The sequence below is a fragment of the Carassius gibelio genome, chromosome B2, assembly GCF_023724105.1.
Source record: "Carassius gibelio isolate Cgi1373 ecotype wild population from Czech Republic chromosome B2, carGib1.2-hapl.c, whole genome shotgun sequence".
NCBI classification, from domain to species: Eukaryota; Metazoa; Chordata; class Actinopteri; order Cypriniformes; family Cyprinidae; genus Carassius; species Carassius gibelio.
In genome coordinates, this window is record NC_068397.1 from 18,685,960 (window position 1) to 18,699,008 (window position 13,049).

A 13,049-nucleotide genomic window follows, 5' to 3' on the forward strand; every position below is an offset into this window, starting at 1 on the left:
GATCTGTCTAAGAGGAAACAGGTTCATACACAGATGAGACCAAGTAGAGATTTTCTAACAGTTTACATTGAAATCACTCCTTGGATCACTTGATTTTTGACTCCAAATGACTAAATGGAAAACTTTGAGTTGTGTCTTGTAAGCTTTCTGGAAGGAACATGCTTGTAGTGACTTGTCAAGTGAAGATAAAAGGGGATTCCTGTGGAACACCACAAGATCTTGTGTATAGTTGATTAATCCATTTCATTCAGTCACAGCTGCAGCCTTTTCATGAATTTGATCTCATTCTGTGCGCAAAGGTTATGCGTATTTTGATGTATGGACGGCGTGTAATTGACTGATAAAATACACATAAAGACATGGTTTGTGCACATAAACTGTATTATTCTTGTCCTGCTCAGTGAAATGCTGTGTTGGGGCACAAAACAGGAATTAGTCATCAGCTGTTTATTTGTTTCAACCTGAAAAGTAAAGATGTGTTTTCATGAACATGTCAAAATGAACAAAACGGAATCCTACTCCTTTTCCATTTCCTCTGTGGGATGAAAAGCGAACAGTTATTCAACCTCATTAGTCATTCAAAGAGCAGAGCAGAGTTTAATCAGGACCCTCAAAAGATGTGAGTCCCATATATGTGAATGTGACTGTACAGTTAATTGAATGCATATATCCGAGGCTGTATAACAGCAGGACTTCTTTTATTATTTCCTCATGCAGAGGGCGAATAAGCACAAAATCATGAATAAGGACAAAAAAAATATTCATAAAGCAAGTTCATATTAATACAACCATGATGTACAATACAACACTTCAGATTAAAATAAAACATTCTTCATTAGCATTTACATCACCATGCGAAAGTTTGGGGTCAGTGAGGTCCTTTTTTTGAAGAAAAAAACACAATGTCATTCACCAAGGTTGAACTACATTTTTCAAAAAGAGTACATACAGCTGTAATGTTACAAAAGTTTTATAGTCAAACACACTATTAAATAAAAATGTATCACAGTTTCCACAAAAATATTAAGCAGCACAACAGTTTTCAACATTAATAATAAGAAAGGTTTCCTGACCTGCTAATCAGAATATTAAAATGATTTCTGAAGAATCATGTGACACTGAAGACTGGAGGAATGAATGCTGAAAATTCAGCTTTACCATCACAGGAATAAATAACATTTTAAGAAAAATTGCAATAATATTTCACAATATTACCATTTTTTTGTTTGGGTTTTTGTTTTTTGATCAAATGAATGCACCCTAACCCTATACTCCTTAAAAACATAAAATAAAAAAATACAAATATATTTTACAAAAAACTTGTAAAAAAAAAAAAAAAAAAAAAAAAAAAAAACAATCCCAAACTGACAATAAAAAACATAGATCCCACCCATTTAATTTGTTCAGGTTGCCACTTGTAAGTGATTTTCCGGGCATTAAGGCCATGTTTTCTACTAACAATATATATAAAGAAATATCCTTACATGTCTTTATTATTAATCCTGTCAATATTACTCATTTATTTGTAACATTCTCAAAAATTGTATTGGAAATTGATTACTTTTTACCAATAAACTAAATTTAAAGAATTACTTATTTTTCTTAAATTAATTTCTTTAATTATTTTCTTTAATTACTTTCAACAGCTTTAATAAAGTTTGTAGGTGATGAAGCCACAGATGCATAACCCTTTCTTGTCATACTGTCTAGCAGAATGTGCTGGAAAAGGAGACCAGCCAAGCTTGGGTGTGCTGTGATTTATAACGTGCTAGACTGATGTCTGAGGTCTTGTGAAGCCCTCAGGTGGTGAGGTGAGATAGTGCAGGTGTTAAGGTGCAAATGACTGTAAAGCCAGTGACACTCACCTCTCACCTCTGCCATGCAGTAAACACTTAAGAATAAATAGACTTCACTCCTTTAGAGCTAGTGAATCTATGTCTAATGATATTCCTCCAGATAATCTTTAAAATGTCAATAAATCACCCATCAAGCAACAAAATCACTCTTTTCTCTCGATTTTACACTTGAAGGCATTGAGCCTTGTTCACAGTGATGAGTCTTTTTTACAGGCCTCTCCATCCCTCTGATGAAGCACTTAGCCCACTTCTATTAATAGCAGCAAGAGTGGCATGATCGATTATTCAACATGACTCAGATTCTGCCTTCTCATGAACTGTTATTCAATAACCATGGATAAAATTAGACATACCATCCTGAGGGGACAAATGGCACAGAGCAAGAGTGAGACTGTAGAATGTTTGGCTGTGATTTAACAGGTCAAGTTTTCCTTTTCTCAATAGGCTAAATTTGACAAACTTCTGCATCCTCCACAGCTGGACATCAGTTCCTGGATGTAGCTAACATGAAGCAGCACTTCCTCTATTTCACCTCTCGTTGCAGAAACAGCTACAAGAAGGAAAAACAAGGCACAGACAGACATAAAAGAGACTGGAGTGTCTAATCATGCCCATTTATCAGTAAAAAATAAAAATTTCCCTTGCCAAAATAATAGCTGCATAATCACCTAGCCAGTTTTTTTTCCATTGAGCTATCATAGTAGTAAATTCTATTGGAACAACTGGGATGATTAACTTCTGACAGTATCCTAATTTTATGACTCTGGCACCTTACACCCGGGTTAATGCCAAAAGGAACTTCCCATTTATAATTTTTATTTGAAATTGGACAGCCACTGACTATCTGCATATAGACTCTAACTGATGGGTCTGGACAGGGCACTTGCTGTTGTACTGCTAACAGGCTTAGCTTAATGAGAAGCAGATAAATGTCAGTGACAAGGCTTATGACCAGCACCTGTTATTAGAGGTGCCCTTCATGCCACACACAATACAAATGTCACTTTTGGAATCTGGCACTATAATAATATCTAAAGCTATTCATGTTATGTTAATATATGCATGCCTGTCTATTGATGTATTTTTATTGTCAAATATTTTATTTTATAATGTAATTATATTTATTTCATTCTTGTTATCATCCTTTTACAGTTGTGATTTCTGACACTGAGTTCTAGCCTATAACTATAACGTTTGAAACTGCAGTGGATGGTCAGTGATTGAACTCTGTGTGCATCTGCGAAGCGTAATACAACAACGAGCCAGCAGAGGGTCCCAAGAAATCACAAGATAAGTGTGTGTGTGTGTGTGTGTGTGTGTGTGTGTATAGCTATACACGCACATTGTCTAAATCACTGTTTTTATGTGGTTTCAGGCACTAATTCAATTTTTTTGTAATGTATTTTTTATAGTTAGTGAAACTCAGGCATTTGAACATGACAAATAAAAGCTAAAATCGTTTTACAAAATTTTTGAAGAACGTTTTAATTTCACCTTCTCTTAAAAGGGGTTAGGGTTTGTTTTATATTATAACCTCTGGGACATAAACGTGTCCGAGGGGAAAAAAGCGGTAATATGCGGCTTGAATAACTCTATGATATGAAATGCAGCAATTATAAAAGCCAACGTTCTTCATACAGCAAACGAAAACGCACAAGAGCCAACTGTTTTACGACATCATAACGCAGCTGTCAAACTCGAACACTACTAAACTGATTTATTTCATCAGAGAGACTACAGCCGCAGGCGCCAATGCTTTGAAAATCTAAAACAGGACGTGACGTCAAATCTCGGAAGAAAAAAAAATCCCAGAAGATTCGTGTTATTTCCGGACGCTTCTTGTCACATCAGCTCGATACAGCGTCCCACAGGCAGAGGTGAGTGGACCAAAAACAGAGCATCTGCCTCTGACAATTAAAACATATGGTAGGCTCAGCGTTAAATATGATTCAAGGCTAGCTTTCCTCTATGAGATAAATAATATTAAAACCTCCTCGCCGACTCATAGCATTGATGCTAGCTGGCTAGCTCATGTAAAAGATGCCACGGTTGCCAGGTCAAAATATGAATAACAGCAAGTTATATCCCTGTTCCGATGTTTTGGTCTGCTGAGAGTGTGGGTTGAAAAGGGGATAAGCTTTTAATTTGTCCGACATTAATTGGATTTATTGAGAGCATTGTTTATGGTTGGCTAGCTTGTTGACATAGAGAAGCTTTAAAGAGATGGTTCAAACCAAATATGAACAATCATTGTCAGGGTTCTCTCCCTTGTGTTGTTACAAATCTGCATGATTTCTATCTTCTCCGAAACACAAAAAGAGGTATTTGTCAGAATGACAGCCTCAGTCTTTGTTCACTTTGATTGCATCTTTTGTGCATTAAATGAAAGTGAATGGTTAGAGAAATGTCATTCTGCTTGACATTTTCTCTTTGTTCCACTGAAGAATGTAAGTCATACAGGTTTGGAACAACATAAGGATGAGTAAATCATCACAGAATGTTCTTTCTTTTTTTGTAGGTGAATTTTGCCTCCAGTGTATTTTAGTGGCCATCTAATTTGCATTGCACCAAAATTCATTGCTTATATTCATAATAGTATGTTTTGTCATTGTTGATGGGGTAATGACAATGTGACATCTACAGCACCTCCCTGTCTCTTATTTTGCACATGCATCCTTCTCTGCTAACAATCAACATATGATGTGTTATGTGAAAACAAACCCATCAAGATATGAAGTTAGTGCCCCAAGGTGTTTGCCACACAATAATGAGAGCTGAGCTTGATTCTGGGTCACTGAGGAACAAAATAGAGGCATCACATGCTGCTTTCCTGGTCCTGAAATGAAAACAGCCTGTTAGTACCAGGCACTGCAGTGAGGAAATGTGACTGGCCCACAGGGTGATTTCAGTTAGTCACATAATCACATCAAAACAGATCGAGTACTGCTTTATTATTTGCACAGTCTCATGCAGACACATGTTCAATCACAAGTATTGAATAATGCTTTTGATACATGTTACTAAGATATGAAAAATGAAGGCAGAAGGATACAAATCTGTTGTTTACTGTAACAGGGAGTTATTATTTATTTTCCTGATGTCACCATGTCATGTGTAAATAGTAATCAGATGAGAGACCCTGGTTGTGATTCAGAAAACATCTGTTATCAGAAAAAAAAAAGTTTGGCTAAATTGGTGCAGATGTTTTTTATGGACCTAAGGTGCCCGAGTCCAGTAGATATTACTTTGATATAGTAATGACAATACAAACTTTGTTCTTGCAAGATTTCACAGCAAGATTGTATACAACAGATTTTTCAGCTAAGTTTCATCCTTTTGAAGATATAGAGGCCTTAAAAATTCATGCATCAAATGATACAGGAGATTAGTGTATAGTTATAATACCTGCAGATATGTGTTAATTATTATTATTTTGTTGTTTACCCCTGTTTGATTGCCAGCAATTGAAGTCAGTGGCCATGGATGATGACTATTACGTGATTTTAGGGGTGCAGAGAAATGCATCTCCAGATGACATCAAAAAAGCGTAAGTTAATCTTGGGTGTCACTTAGTCCTCTTAGTATCCCTAACATACATGCTATTCTACATTTTAATAGTAATTCAGAATTACAAAATAGTAGCACTTCTGATTTGTTTTAGTTGTGTTATGGTATTCTGCTTGTCTTGGCTCATTTATCACCTAGTCGTGCTGTATTTTTCTTGTAGTTACAGGAAACTGGCTCTCAAGTGGCACCCAGATAAGAATCCAGATAACAAGGAAGGGGCAGAAAAGAAGTTTAAGCAGCTTTCAGAAGCTTATGAAGTCCTTTCAGATGGTAAGTCCTAACATAAGGAATTAATAAAGATTATTCATTAATTATAAAGATAATAGAACAAATAAATATGCTTTTCATTTAAAAAGTTTACCTAACATATCAGCATTTTCAATTGTCTCTCACGGCCAAGGAACATTTGTTGTATTGGACTGATTGGGCCTTCAAATATATCTTTACTGTTGAGCCGTTGCAAAAAAAGTTTTTATCACCCCTACAATTTATCGTAACAGTAAGGGTTTTTAAATGTGCTATATCAATGGAGCTGTAGATTCCCAAAATACTATAAACAAACATTATTTATTTATAATTTTTTTGTATTTAGTCAAACGTGGCACAGCTGATTACACACACTCACACTGCATGCTAAGCAAAGCTTTATCAGCCTTGTACAGACTCTGCATTTTTGAGACGCTCCTTCATAAGGAGAGGTTGTGTTCAGCGGTTGTAGCCGCCGCTCCTTGATATGGCCTTTTTTTCCAAATTCCAAGAACATGGTTAATGACTGATGGTACTGCACCCACTTGTGTCTGGTGCCTTTAAGGTGTTATTCAGGGCTGGTGCATGAATGATATAATTACTAGATTTTTGACAGTTGCCGTATGGTCTCTCACATTTTATGTTAGTTGCTTAACCCTCGGTTGACTCTTTTTCAGCAAACAAAAGGAACGTATACGATCGATATGGAAAAGAAGGCTTAACTCCAGGTGGAGGTAAATTACATGCTACAGTATATTTCTGTAATATGATGTTTGGCCCTAATTAATCCCTATTTTGGAATAAATATATTTATATACATAATATGTCAATATGTTGTGTTTGAACCTGTCCCCTTTTTCTTCATTTGGACAGGAGGAGGAAGAGGACACTTTAATAATGACCACTTTGGAGGATTCACATTCCGCAATCCAGAGGATGTCTTCAGGGAATTCTTTGGCGGTCAAGATCCTTTTGCAGATTTCTTTGGTGAGTTTGTATTTACCTCAGTGTTTTTCATTCATTGCATTCAGTCTTTAGAAGTTATGTGCCAGAGAAACGAGCGCACAGACATTTTTTTGAATTTTGTGTTTGAACTTCTGTTTTTGTGGTAGATTTCTATATTTCTGTAGCATCGCTTTTGCTGAGTAATTAGCTGTTGAATTGGATTTACTTCTAGTAGAGTTAACTATATTGATCATGAGCATTGTAATGTTTCAAGTGGATGTCATAACAGATGTCAGTAGTCCGGGAAGATTTTACAATTAGTGGAAATACAATCCAGAAGACAACAAGCACAGTACTGAAAATTGGCAGAGCTACATAAGGCTTATAAATGCTACATTCTTAGGTGGAGATCCATTTAATGATGACTTCTTCGGTGGCGGTCGGCAGCACCACCACCACCACCAACACCACCACCACCACCAGCAGCGGGGCATGAGCAGAAGCCGAACAGGAGGGTCCTTCTTTGGCGGCTTTGGGGGATTCCCACCTTTTGGGGCAGGATTTTCATCTTTTGATGCGGGTGAGATATTATGTTTAAAATAAAGACCACAACCAGCCTAAACAATTCTGAAACTTGTACTACAATCCAAACATCAGGGTGTATGATGTCTTTTTATAGGTGTAAGGCCATATATATTTACATCAGTGTGAATCAGGACAACACATGGATTAGAAAATTTTGGTGCCATAGTATTTCCTTCTTTTTTTAATTTTATAATGTTTTTGATTTTGTTAGGTTTTTCTCCCTTTGGGCATATGGGAGGAGGTGGATTAACTTCTTTCTCTTCAACTTCATTTGGTGGAGGGGGAGGTGGCGGAGGCATGGGCAGCTTCCGCTCTGTGTCAACCTCCACTAAATTCATCAATGGCAGGAAGATCACTACAAAAAGGTAGGGATCTTTCCAGAGTTGTAACTTATCCATCTTGTTTTTAACTAACAGTGGATGTGGCCATTTGTATGATGCAGTTATTTTTGTAAAGGTATCATTTTCACCCCTTATTGCACTTTGATATTTTTCTTATTATCTTTCTATAGCAGCTAATGAATTGAAAGTATCACAGGAAATAGCTTACTTCCATGTTGCAAAATAAGCTGGTTAAGTTTGAGGTATAAGAGCAACGTCAACCCAACTGCATAAGCAACACAGCCTCAAACAACATTTTAAATCATGTAATTCATAAACGTGCTATTTATTTCTTTTGACAGAATCGTTGAAAACGGACAGGAACGTATAGAAGTTGAAGAAGATGGACAGTTAAAATCTCTAACCATAAATGGTAAGGAACAACTGCTGCGATTGGAGCACAAGTAAGATAATGGAGCCCTTTCAGCACAAACTTAAGCTCAAACAATGTTAGCACTGTCGTTCAGATGTCTGTACATTGCGTTTTTTTGGCTTGTTTGTTGTGTTTTTTCCCTTTTTCATTTTTAGACTGTTTCTGAAAAAAAATTTTGTTTTGTTTCTATATTTATAAATGGGGACTGTCATTATTTTGCGCTGGATACGTGTCATTTTACTTGTATTTGGGACCATAATGTGAGATTTCGTTTTTTCTTCCCGCGAGCACTTTGTGTTGCAGTGTCCTCATGAATGCACATTGCATTTTGAATAATGCTTTGGGCTGAAAGGAGAAAGAGGATTGTGCATTGTGCATGACTTTACCAACTGTGTGGAGTGTGGAATTGGAGTACGTAACTTACTGTTCAAACTTTATGGCAACTTGTCTAATTCATTTGTTAAACATATTTGTAAATGATGGTAGAGTGCTAGATTCATTGTACTGATATGCAGGTTTTCTTATTTTTAATTAATGAAAATGTTTTTTGTTTCTTTTCCCTCATTGTTGCATGTAAAACAACAAATGTTGTTTATAGTTGTAATGTTATTACTAAATAACCTGATGAGAATCAGAGTTAATAATATAACTGATTTATGAGCATTCGAGTAACTTTGTGTACTTTGTAAAATAATTTGAACCTAAATAAATGACTTTCATCCTTTTTGGGGATGTGGCAGCTCTGCGGTCTATGTAGTTTTGCTTTAACTGAGAGTGATCTTTGATTTTCTTCCAAATCCAATCATTACAGGAGCGGGTTGCAGCTTGTTTGCTTAAACTAACAATGCTCTACTCTGTTATAACCAAATATGTTTAGTTTTTTCTGCATCTTTTGGGGTTTAGAGTGAGTAATCTTTTTTTATCTCATCTCAGTATTAATGTTTGAAGTGTATTCAAAGTAGAAACGTAATACAGACAGTTAATATGCCATTAACAAATATACTTACAGATTAAAGTGATTTATCCGTACATTCCATATCAGAATGTACATTTTCTAACATTTCTAAAACTGAACATTGTCAGTGTTTATTATTGGACGATATTAAAAGTGTTCATGGAAGTGCAATTAAAAAAAGTGTTCTAAAGAGAAGGATTTGACAACTATGGTGGGTTTTAGAAAATAAAAAATTCCATTTCAATAAAAACGATTATTTAGACGATTTTGTTGCATTATGGATCGATAACAGTCTTGAATTCTCTAGTACGCAGCCTAATGTTTGTTGGCTGTTGCCTTCGATCAATGCTTTCCAACTCTTCCAAATGAAGCTGGCTGCAGTGCTACCAGAATGCATGGCTAACAAAACTAACAAGCTTTGTGATTTTGTTTTCATGCTCTCTAAATGCATCTCTATCTCTGGATGTCAGAGGTGTAGTATGCATCACGCAGAATTATCCTCATCAAAACACTTTTGGGAAACTGGCTGGTAATATAAAGTATAACTGGTTAGAAAAAATAACTCTTTTTAAATTAAAGACCGCTATTAATTCACTCCATTAAAATAGTGCTCTGGCCCCTTTAAACTAAACCACACCCCTCTCTCTAGGAAAAGCCCAGGAGATAGGCATGCTGGAGGGTCACAGACAGAGGAAGGAGCTCCCTGACTCCTCTTCCTCCTCCTCCTCCTCCTCCTCGCATTCTGCAAGGCAGTCAGCTCAGAGAGAGGAGCAAAATAAAACTACAGGCAAAGGTCAGAAGCCCATTTCATATTTCGTGTGAGATTCCAGCAGCTGGAGCATAATCTTTGTGATACTTAAAAGTGATGTATCTCAACAGAGCAAACTGGAGTCAAGAGGAAGAGAATGACGGTGAAGGGAGAGACCAAAAAGGCCAAAGAGTCCTAAATTTGTCTCTTCATCTCAATTTATAGTACTGATAGTCTGACATACTGTAGCTGTGCATATTCTGTGTTGAGGCTGGAAAAACTCGCTAGCAGTTTTGGTTTTGTTTATTTTATTTTATTTGTTTGGATGCAAAAGTAACATTTATTAGAAGTTTTTTATGCTGATACTAATCGATAACAAATAGTAAATCATCTGCTCTGAAGAACTTTGACTGATTTTAAAAAATCAAAATAAAAACCTGAATTTGAAAAGATTTAATGAAAATCTGTGCAACCAAGCATTTCTCATTCGCATGATCCACGTGGTTTATTATTGAATAAACAAAACACAAGCAACCTACATGGATTTTCAGTAATAAAACCAGAACTGCCTTTGGTTGAATTTATGGTCAAACTTGATAACTCTTAACTCGTTCGATGTAAACACAATGCTAGATGCTTGGTATTTGGTTCAGTCTTGGTTGTTGTATAGAAGCATAGTCATACTAAAAAAATACTAGCCATATTATCAGTTTCAGACTAAATACAACAAATCTGTTAAAACAATGGCTTGTACATGCCATTTTCGTGAAATTGCAGACTCCCTTCTTTCTGGCGATCCCTGCCTTTAGCAGTGGACCCCATTTGCTCCTGGTGAGGAACTTCTCTTTCAGCTCCTGAAAGACTTGGGGGTCGGTCATGTTCCATCTCAATCTTCTGCTCTACAAGCTTTAGCGGGTTGTCTTCCTTTCCCATGGTCATGACGTCTCCTTCAGCCTGAGCAAATTCACAGCACATCCTCAGGCTATGGTCTTTTGTAAGGTTAGATGCCATGCTGAATTTATCATGGTTAAAAACGAGGCAGTGAGGGAGAGACTTACAGTCTTGACAATGACACACACAGTATTAAGGTCCTAGATCACGTTGTTTTCTCAACTCACAACTTTCAATAACGTTTTATGAAGTTTCTATCTACAGAAAGCTTTTTTTCAAAGCTTTTTTGTCCATCACAGCCTTGATTTTATTTTAAAAATTAAATATGGTGCTACACTGCTAAGGTCTATTGGATTCAGAAGAAGATTAAATTAAATTTGGCTATATATGTTTTGTTATCAGATTGGTGTTACCTGTATTTGTGTTTGGTTAACACCCGTTTCAGTGGAATTAACTGATGGATGGTGGACTGAGATGGGTCCTGAATCTCTTCACCTCATTCCCACCGAAAAACCATACTTTCTGTTCACAAGGACATCAAATCTGCTTTAACAACTAGTGGAAAGTGCACTGAAAGGGGTGTTTTTTGGTTGTTTGTTTTTTACATTGAACATTAAAAATATTCATCCTTTTTTAGAGAAACTGTTTTGTAGAGCTCTTCACACAGATCTAATTTCGGTTAGTTCATCATTTCTCAATTACTTTGTGTTCTGTAAAATATGTTTGAGTTTGCTGCTGTTATTTGAAAGCATTTGTTGTTTTACCATCTTCTGCCCTTTGAAAGAGCCCATTATCTTATCTTATTATTGGGTTTGACTGGTTGACCCTTCGACTGAGGAGGCATCTGTTTTGGGAATTCCTTGACTGTAACCTGGTCCAGCCGCTTCATAAACCATGAGGGAAGCCACTCCTCCAGATTAGTGTGAAGTTCAGTCTGTGGAGATCATTGACAATAAACCATTGTTTTTAGGTATTCTTATTGTTCTTATTAGGACACCGTATTAGAGTGTTGGTGTTGAATTTCCTGCATTGCAATCCTCTTTAAACATATTTGTCTGTGCCTCTGCTATGTCACCAACAGCCAATCTAAACTCAAAATACAGTTTGATATGTAATCCAGCATAGTTGACTGTTCTTTTGTATTTAATTCAGAACATGTCTCCTAGCAGGAAGGTTTTCAAGAAATTGTCCTGGTAGTTGATTTCTCCAACCATCATGACAAAGGTCAGCAGCAGTGACAACATCCCTCCACAATGTTGCTGTAAAATAAATTCATACATTAAACTAAAAGACATGAGAGATTAGATCTTTAAAATGTTGTGGCATGCTTGTGTTAAATAATTGTGCTCTGTGGATGTATTGTTAACTGCCATTCCAGCAGCTCACTACCGCTGGAGGTTCATCCAGGAGGCCAGAGCCAGGAACTCTTCACGTTCAGCAGCACCACCAACACCAGGGAACAGATCGCAGCAGCCCTGTCCATGTACATTACATTTATGCATTTGTCAGACACTTTTATCCAAAGCAACTTACTGTACATTCAGGATACAAATTTTTTCTTGTCTAGTATTTGTGTTCCCTTGAGCCTCAACCTTTTTCACTGTTAATGCAATGCTCTACCACTGAGCTACAGGAAGACATGTAGTTGGACAGATCCCGCAAATAATTCAAACGCTTCCAAAAGCAAGACAAAGTTTAAATGATTAGGCATGCTTTAACTTTTAGGTTGCAAAATATTTGCAAGTGCTGAGATTTAAGCGTAGCCGACGTCTGTCAGAAGAGTCAAGATGAGCATCCTCAAAATTAAATTAGGCCTATATTATATTACATTATAGGCTATTATATTTGCACTATTATTACTTTATTTATTAATTTATTTTTATGCCAAGTCGCGTCGCTCTTCTTGTTATTCAACTGACCAATCAGAATTCATATTCAAATTACGTCCAAATTCCGACGGAAAATTATCTAAATGTAATTCGTGTCTTTCCACATATATTTAACAAATAATTATCATCTGGTAACCATTCAAGCTTTAATTATTTTTTTATTGCGACTGAAATTGAAAAGAAATCTGCGAATCTAACGTAGCCTAAACTTAAAAAAACGTCTATTAAGCTTGAGGTAACATTTTACAATAATGATAGAGTTCTTCTAACTTACGCACAGGTGAGTTTGTTTACATGTTTTATAATTATCATTATTCTGTATATATTATGACTCGAAATTTGTTCTGTTGTAGCCTACAGTATTCACAAATGTTGGGTTGATGATTATAACGCGTTGTTAATCAAAAATATCTGCAAGGGATCATCATAGTTATCAACAAATATTTAAAATCAAACCGTTTCCAATGAGTTATTGGTTTGATTGACCAGTCTACATATCAGGCAGATTTCCTCACAGACCGCAATTGTTCATTCATTCCTTTACTTGCTTGCTTACTTATTTGGCTACATACAAGTAAGTTTGGAAAAATAAAGTACAGTAACGTTATATACAC

At 36.2% G+C, this 13,049-nt stretch overlaps 1 protein-coding gene across 1 annotated transcript; it reads left to right on the top strand.

Moving 5' to 3' along the window:
* The first annotated feature begins 3,582 nt into the window (after window positions 1-3,582).
* dnajb6a (DnaJ heat shock protein family (Hsp40) member B6a) lies at window positions 3,583-10,107 on the top strand. The gene is made up of 10 exons (XM_052548007.1): window positions 3,583-3,733; window positions 5,318-5,403; window positions 5,584-5,693; window positions 6,347-6,403; window positions 6,543-6,656; window positions 7,018-7,194; window positions 7,411-7,564; window positions 7,882-7,952; window positions 9,557-9,700; window positions 9,787-10,107. The coding sequence occupies exons 2-10, from the start codon at window positions 5,336-5,338 to the stop codon at window positions 9,852-9,854; spliced, it is 963 nt and encodes a 320-aa protein (XP_052403967.1). The 5' UTR covers window positions 3,583-3,733; window positions 5,318-5,335; the 3' UTR covers window positions 9,855-10,107.
* Window positions 10,108-13,049: the final 2,942 nt, after the last annotated feature.